The 8,400-nt window shown below is 41.4% G+C and overlaps 1 protein-coding gene across 1 annotated transcript in view; it reads left to right on the top strand.

The window, feature by feature from the left end:
* The window catches only part of Nup160 (nucleoporin 160), a 66,948-nt gene that overhangs the window by 43,210 nt on the left and 15,338 nt on the right, over positions 1-8,400 (top strand). Inside the window, exons 27-31 of the mRNA XM_026787856.1 lie at positions 1,513-1,673; positions 2,796-2,856; positions 4,358-4,468; positions 4,613-4,736; positions 6,267-6,368. Coding sequence (XP_026643657.1) covers positions 1,513-1,673; positions 2,796-2,856; positions 4,358-4,468; positions 4,613-4,736; positions 6,267-6,368 — 559 coding nt within the window. The remainder of the gene's footprint in view (positions 1-1,512; positions 1,674-2,795; positions 2,857-4,357; positions 4,469-4,612; positions 4,737-6,266; positions 6,369-8,400) is intronic.

The following is an 8,400-nucleotide window of genomic DNA, read 5'->3' as shown; positions in this document are numbered from 1 at the left end:
ATTAAAGGCGTGCGCCACCATCGCCCGCCTTTTGCTATACATTTTTGAAAGGTAGAGGTGGTTGTTGGTTGCCCATCATGGGTGCTGGGAATTGAGCTCAAGGCTTCTGTAATAGTAACACAAGCTCTGAGCCAGCTCTTTTGAGTAGGGTTTTTAAATTAATTTCTTCTATGTACATGTGTTAGGAGAGACTTATGGCTTGGAGGCCTGATCACAGAGTTGGTTCTCTCCTCTGACCATGTGGGTTCCAGGGATCAAATGCAGGTTGTCCAGTTTAGCATTAATTGCCTTTATTTACTGAGCTATCTTACCAGCCCCATGTTGGCAGTTTTTACTGTTGTTTTTGTCTTTGTTTTCTTTTTCATCTTGGAGCTCAAACTCAGAGGCCCAAGCATTTAGGCTCTGTGACTAAACTACTTCTAGCCTTTTTTCCCCCCTTTCTGGGTTAGCCATTTGTAAGTGAACTGTTCAGAGGTAGCTAGACTTTCCAAACACTCTTTTCATCCTAAGAAACTGAAGGTCTGTGCCAGTGTTTCTCCTGCACTCTCCATCTCTAACATGCGCTGTTCCGGTTGCCTTCTCGGAATCTGACTGTTGCAATCTGCAGTACTTGTCTTTGGAACTGGCTTATTTGAGTTAGCTTGACTTTAGGGTTCATCCATGCAGCTGCATGTGTTAGAATTTCCTTTTTATTTTCCATTTTAAGATTGAATTACATGGTTCAGTGGTAGAAAACTTGCTTAGCATGTGTGGAGGCTCTGGGTTTGATTACTGGCACCACTACACCTCCAAAAAATGTTATAGGTGTATCAAAATATTATATTTTATTTTTCCATCTATCAGTGGATACATGAATCACTTCTGCATTTTGGCTGTTGTAAATAATTCTTCAGAATAGTCTCTTCAAAGTCTTGCTTTCAGAAAGCCAAAAATGGGGGCCTGGGAGCGAGCTTTACAGTCAGTAACGCACATGGTGAGTGGGTATAGGACCTGGGTTAGTTTCAGAACCCACCTGAAAAGCTGGGCATGGATTTGTGTGCTCTTGTCATCCTGTCGTGGAGACAGATGGAGCTTCCTAGGGCTCCGTGGCCAGCTAGCTTAGCCTAAGTAGAGAACCTAAGTAGAAAACCCTTTCTTAACAACAGTAGATGGCTCCCGCAGAACACCCAAGTTTGTCCTCTGGCCTTCACATGCGCTCACAAGCATACACAGAGACACAAAAATACAGCCAGACATGGTGGTACTTAACCTGTAATCCAATCAATTGGGACATAAATGCAGGATTAAGAACTCAATGTCATCTTTAGCTGCAAAGTGAATTCAAGGCCAACCAGGCCTCATAGACGCTGTATTTTTTACATTCCCTGAAAAGGTGCCACAGGGGTTGTACTTGATATTTTCACTAGCAGTTTTTGTGTGTGACTTTACATTACACACAGTGTTTCCTCAAATTTTAGTGTCTCATGTGTATCTTAAAGAAACATTTCTGTCTAATTTACTCTTGTCTCATAGCTGGTACAGTGATGTTTGAATATGGTATGCGCCTTGGCAGAGAAGTTCGAACTCTCCGGGGACTCGAGAAGCAAGGCAACTGTTATCTGGCTGCTATTAACTGTTTACGCCTTATTCGTCCAGAGTATGCATGGATCGTACAGCCAGCTTCTGGGGCAGTGGTATGAAAACTTTTCTTTGTAGTATTTTCGAATCATTAGTTTTTGGTTTTGGAGTTTTTTTTGTTTTGTTTGTTTTTTTAAGTTTCATTTTACTTCATTTAATTTTTTTTTAAAAGATTTATTATGTATACAACATTCTACCTCCATGTATGCCCGCACACCAGAAGAGGGCACCAGATCTCATTACAGATGTTGTGAGCCACCATGTGGTTGCTGGAAATTGAACTCGGGACCTCTGGAAGAGCAGCCAGTGCTCTTAACCACTGAGCCATCTCTCCAGTCCCCTCTTCATTTAATTTAAAATGTCTACTAAAGGTGCTGGTGATGGTGGCACATACCTAAAATACCAGCACGCAGGAAGTAGAGACAAGGAGGACCAGGACTTCAAATATAGCCTCAGTCACATACTGAATTTCAGGCCAGCTAGCCTTGTCTACATGACACCCTGTCTCAAAAACATGCTTATTACATGATAGGCACTTTTAAATTTAGTCTTGTTTATTAATAGTTAGCATTTGAGAAGGCAGATACAGTTTTTCTTATCCTGCTGATAGTCCTTTGTGTTACTAGGCTATTGCCCAAAGTTACCACTGATGATAGAACTATGGAGCTGGTGAAAAGCATGTGATTTATGTACCTATGACCTTTTTGTAAATAACACGTGGTAGATGAATGAGTCCTTGATAATCAGCTCCATTCTGTTGAATGACAGTTTCAATATCCCTGTACCAGGTATGGTGGTGCACGCCTTTGATCCCAGCACTTGGGAAGCAGAAGCAAGTAGACTCTGTGGCTTTGAGGTTAGCCTGATTTACATAGTGAGTTCCAGGACAGGACAGTCTAAGCTATGTAGTGAGGCCCTGCCATAAAAAATTTAAAAAAACAAAACAAAACAGAATTCTCTTGAGAATTTAGGCATGAATGCTTTAGTAGTTTATGCTATAAAAAATAAAATATTGTCTTTTAGATAGGCAGAGGTGGTGCAGACAGCACTTTCCCAGGGGATCTCTGTGAGTTCTAGGACAGCCAAGGCTACACAGAGAGACCTTGTGTCAACCCCCCACCTACACCCCCCAAAAAAGAGCTATGTTTTGCAGCTAAGTCCCTGTTTTTTGTTTTCAGTCTGATCGCCCTGGCGCATCTCCCAAGAGGAATCATGATGGCGAATGCACAGTTGCCCCAAGTGAGTCAGGGATTTCTCATCTTTGGACAGTAGCTATTGTTACAGTTTAGGAGAAATATGGATTAAGGGTGTGTGTGTGTGTGTGTGTGTGTGTGTGTGTGTGTGTGTTACAGTGATTATATTATAGACAGCTGTTAGCATATATACTATTAATACTACACATACGGGGGCTGGAGAGATGGCTCAGTGGTTAAGAGCACTGACTGTTCTTCTAGAGGACCCGGGTTCGATTCCTAGCACCCATACGGCAGTTCACAACTGTCTAAAGATCCAGTTGCAGGGGATCTGACACCTTCACACCAATGCACATAAAATAAAATTTAAAAAGTTAAATAAACCTTTAAAAGAATACTACACATAGTCAGTATATATGGTCAAAGGACATTATTTTGTTTTAGTTTCAACTTTCTAATCTGTTAAAGGTTGTTTTAAGAAGCCTTTGAAAATATCATACTGTCATATAAAGAAATGAAAATTACTTTTAAGTATTTTGGGAATCTCTGTGGCCTAACCTGGCGGTGGTGGAACGCACCTTTACTCTCAGCACTCAGGAGGCAGCAGATCTCTGTGAATTTGAGGCCAGCCTGGTCTACAGAGTGAGTTCTAGGAAAGGACCCAAACCTATAGAAAAACCCTGTCTTGAAGAAAAACAAAACAAAAAAAGCAAGTTTCAGGACAGCTAAGGCTACACGGAGAAACCCTGTCTCAAGGGGCTAGGGAAGTGTTTCTCTTTAGGTTGAGACGATAACTCATTGTATAAAGTGTCTGCTGTTCAGGCATGAGAGCCTCAGTTCAGATCCCCTAACCACATAATGCATATGGTGCACACTTGTAACCTAGATCAGAAGGAGAGAAAGAAAGATAGTGGAGTTCACTGGCCAGCTAATCTGACCCAACTGGGAGTTTCTAGGTTCAACGAAAGAAATAGTCTCAAAAAAATAAGGTAGAGCTGGGTATGGTGACACATGTCTTTAATCCTAGTTCTCGGACAGAAGCAGATGTATCTCTGGGTTTGAAGGCAGCCTGGTCTATATAACAAGTTCTAGGCTAGCCAAGGCTATGTAGTCAGACCTGTCTCGGGGGGGGGGGGCGTGTAGAAAGTGTTTGTGTTGGTTATTGTGTTTTAAGTTAACTCAGTATCAAACATCTTTATCAGGGTCCTTTATAAACAGCTCATGGCCTTTCACAAAGAAAGTTTGGACTCCAGATTTAATCCCGCCTTTCTCACTTAGGTAGTTTAACAGCTAAATTGAGTTTTTGAAAAACTAACTACTCCCTAAGTGCAAGTTTTATTTCTGATCATTTTGTTTAACTCAACTGTGTATATAAATAAAGGGACATTGCTTAATTTTTACGGAATCCTCTGTTTTCTTCATTTCTTCCTCTATGCCTTGGAGAATTAAACTGAGAGACCTTGTCCCACTTTCGTCCCTCAAAGTAACAAGTTCACTTAATAGATACTTCCTTATACTTTGGGTAATAAAATTTATTTGGTTTTTAGGCAATCGACAAATTGAAATTCTGGAACTGGAAGATCTGGAAAAAGAATGTTCTTTAGCTCGAATTCGCCTCACGTTGGCTCGACATGATCCATCAGCGATTGCTATTGCAGGTAGGAATTAACTTCTAACCAACCAGTACAAATGACACAGGACCAGGCAGTGGTGTTATTCAGATGTTTGTCAACAATCAAAGGTTTTTGTCTCATTTGTGTACACCCTTAGGTGCACTAACTGGCTATATTCCATTTCCACAGGAAGTTCATCAGCGAAGGAGATGGTCACTCTTCTGGTTCAGGCTGGCCTCTTTGACACTGCCATATCACTGTGTCAGACTTTTAAGCTTCCCTTAACACCAGTCTTTGAAGGACTTGCTTTTAAGTAAGTAAAAATTAACTTTTAATAGCCTTAATGTCTCTGGGTGGTAGTGGCACACGCCTTTAATCCCAGTACTTGGGAGGGAGAGGCAGATGGATCTCTGAGTTCTAGGCCAGCCTGGTCTACAGAGTGAGTTCTAGAACAGGCTCCAAAACTATACAGAGAAACTTTGTCTCAAAAAACAACAAAAAGTCTAATTTTCTAATCAGAAATTCTGTCTTATTATTTAGTGTGATAACAAATAATCAGAAGCTGCTAAACCATTATAAAGAGGTACTCTGATTTATGCAGGAATTTTTTAAATTGATAACTTATAATTTTATTTTAAACATAATCTTTATCAGGAGTAATGGACAGGTAAAGGCAGGAGAATTGAGTTCAAGGCTAGCCTCAGCTATATAGACCATGTCTCAAAAACAAACCAAACATCTTGATTTTTAAGCTTTCTTGGAAAGACATTCTGAGTTAGATGATGATAATAGTGTTCATTCTAGATGAGGCATGTGCTCTTTTCAATCCTTTGGGATAGCTTTTGGCTCTTGTAGTCATTTTGAAAACTGTTTCTTGTTTGTCCTCTTTCTCGTGTGTGTGTAAAGATAACTTGGGATATTGTTCTCTTGAACTTCCACCTTAGTTTTGAAACAGGATCTCACTGGTGTCTGGGACTTGCCCATTAGGCTAGGTTGGTGGGCCAGTGAACTTAGGAGTGCTCCTGTTTCTACCTCCCCAACACTGGATTACTTCATGCCACCATGCCCAGCTTTCTATTTGGTTGCTGGGGATCAAACTTGTGTACTACACTTACATTACAAGCACTTTATCCACTCAGCCACTTAACTGTCTCTAAAGGCAATTATGAGCTGGAGTTCAGCACGGTGGTAGACTTGCCTAGCTTGTGCAGGGCCTTCCTCAGTTCTGCTCCTAGCACTTGTTTTTTGAGACAGGGTTTCCTCTCCATATAGCCCAGGCTGGCCTAAAAGTCATAGGTACTCCAGCCTTCTAAGTGCTGGTATTACAGACAACTTTTTATTGAACTTACAGCTACTGGTAACTTGTTTGTGAAACATTCTAATTTGGGAAGCTGGAGAGATAGCTTGAAGGCTGGGAGCACTAGGTGCTTGGCCTCTACATGTACCGGGCTTGCAAATGGTGAACAGACATACCTGAGGCAAAACACCCATATATATATTCTCCAAAACCACAGAGAAACCCTGTCTCGAAAAACCACAAATATTTTTATATGTGTATATATATATATAATATAATTTCTTAATGAAACATTCTAATTTTTAGTTTTGAGATAGGGACTGTGTAGCCAAGGCTGGCTGAAATCTCAGCCATCTACCTTCCTCTGTCTCCCAAATGTCCCTTGATGACTAATAGGCATGTGGGTCATCCAGCTGTGTGACTTTTAGGAGGAGGAGAAGCCAGTGATAGGCCAGAGCTAAAGCTGACTTAGCTGCCTAGATGTAGTAGCAAAATTAAGTGACACTTCAATGGTTAGTTACCACTGTTGGATCATTTTCATTGCAGGTGCATCAAGTTGCAGTTTGGAGGAGAAGCAGCACAAGCAGAAGCCTGGGCCTGGCTAGCAGCCAATCAGCTGTCTTCTGTCATCACTACGAAGGAGTCCAGGTAGCCTCGTGTTCCTCTAGGCCTGATAGATTCACCTTTTGCAAAGCTATAACACTCTTTCCTTGAATAGATAACGTTTAGAATTTTTGTTTTTCTTTTTGAGACAGGTACGCTGGTCTGTGTGTATCAGTCCTGGCTGTCCTGAAACTCATTTTGTAATCCAGGCTAGCCTCGAATTCACTGAGATCCTGGTATTTTAAAGGCATGCACCCCCACCACCTGCCTTAATTTGAGGTTTCTTATTGTTGTTTTTAAATATGATCTTATTATGTAGCCCACACTTTCCTCAAATTTTCAGTTCTCCTGCCTCACCCTCCTGAGTGATGGGATTGTTTACACTCATGCAATGTCATACCTGTCTTTATTTATATGGTGTGTGCGTATTTGTGTATTTTCAAGTTACAGGAAGTTTTAACCACCTAATACTGATGCTGGGAATCAAATGTGGGTCTTCTGGAGAAGCATCTAAGCTATCCCTCCAGCCTTCTGCTAGGTTTTTATAGAATCTGGAAGTTAGTCTGGAGAGATGGCTCAGTGGTTAAGAGTACATGTTACAACCAGACATGGCATACACCTTTAATCCCAGAACTAGGGAGAGAGGGGCAAGCTGTTCTCTGTGAGTTTGAAGTCAGCCTGGTCTACATAGTGAGTTCCGTTACAGCCAGAGCTAGTACAAAGCCTGTCTCAAACATAATTAATTAATTAATTAAAAGGGGCTTATTACTCTTGCAAGACTCGAGTTTGACTCCTAGCACCCACATCAGGCAACTCACAACAGTCTTTTTGATTTTCGAGACAGGGTTTCTCCATAGCTTTTGGTTCCTGTCCTGGAACTAGCTTTTCTAGACCAGGCTGGCCTCGAACTCACAGAGTTCTGCCTGCCTCTGCCTCCTGAGTGCTGGGATTAAAGGTGGCATGCGCCACCACCGCCTGGCTCCAGTCTTTTTAAAAAATAAATTAAAAATGCTGGGTATGGTAGAGCTTGGTTTTAATCCCAGCACTTAGGAAGCAGGGATAGGGGGCAGTCTGTGAGTGTGGGGCCAACCTAGTCTACATAACAAGTTCTATAACAGCCAGAACTACTTAATAGAGAGACCCTGTCTCAAAATAAAAATAAAAGCTGGAAGTTTATAATTAGGCTGACAGTTATAGTTAAGACCATGATGTATTGTCTATGCGATATCTCTCCATATCCCCTTCCTCAAAAGCAGAGGGACCTCTTAGCTTAGTGTAGAATAGATAGCCTAGGTTCACAGCTACTTTCAAGGCTGGGGCAAGAATATCACTCATAACCACAAAATTAAGGCCAGCCTGGGCAACATAGCAAGACCATTTCTCAAAGGGAAAAACAAAACAAAACAAAAAAAAACCCACAGCCTTGGGACTGAAGAGATCACTCCGTTTTTTAAGAGCACTCACTGTTCCTTCAAAGGACCTGGGTTTAATTTCCAGCACCCACATGGCAGCTCACAACTTCCTGTAACTCTGGTTCCATGGGATCCAACACCCCCTTCTAGGTATTGCATGCATGTGGTGCACAGATATACATAAAGCCAAAAAACGAGATTTTTTTTTTAAAATGAGTCTTAAAGGCTTTATTTTCTTGGCTCAACTGTGATTTTCCCCCATTCCTTCTACCACACTGAGACTGTATGGCTGCCGTCAGTGCTCTCTTTACAAGTCCCTCTTCAGCAGCCTGCACTACCCTCCAAGGTCTGCTTTGTTCTGATTTCCTTTATGTACTTACTTTGCTCAAGACCCCAAGAAACTCACTCTCTTCAGAATTCTCTCAAACAATCCTAGTTCTAGTAAACTACCTTCTGTGAAATGCATTTATGCTGTATGTAGTTTAGTATTTAAAATGATAGTGTTTTAGAATCTGAAAGTTCTTGTTTAAATCCTTCCTTCCTTCCTTCCTTCCTTCCTTCCTTCCTTCCTTCCTTCCTTCCTTCCTTCCTTCCTTCCTTCCATTGCAATTTGGAGAATGACATAGCTTCCTCAGGAGTATGTGTGGGTCAGAGGACAACTTTCA

This window comes from Microtus ochrogaster, assembly GCF_000317375.1.
Source record: "Microtus ochrogaster isolate Prairie Vole_2 chromosome 14 unlocalized genomic scaffold, MicOch1.0 chr14_random_1, whole genome shotgun sequence".
NCBI lineage: Eukaryota > Metazoa > Chordata > Mammalia > Rodentia > Cricetidae > Microtus > Microtus ochrogaster.
The sequence above is the reverse complement of the archived record's forward strand: the minus strand, read 5'-3'. Positions and strand labels throughout refer to the sequence as shown.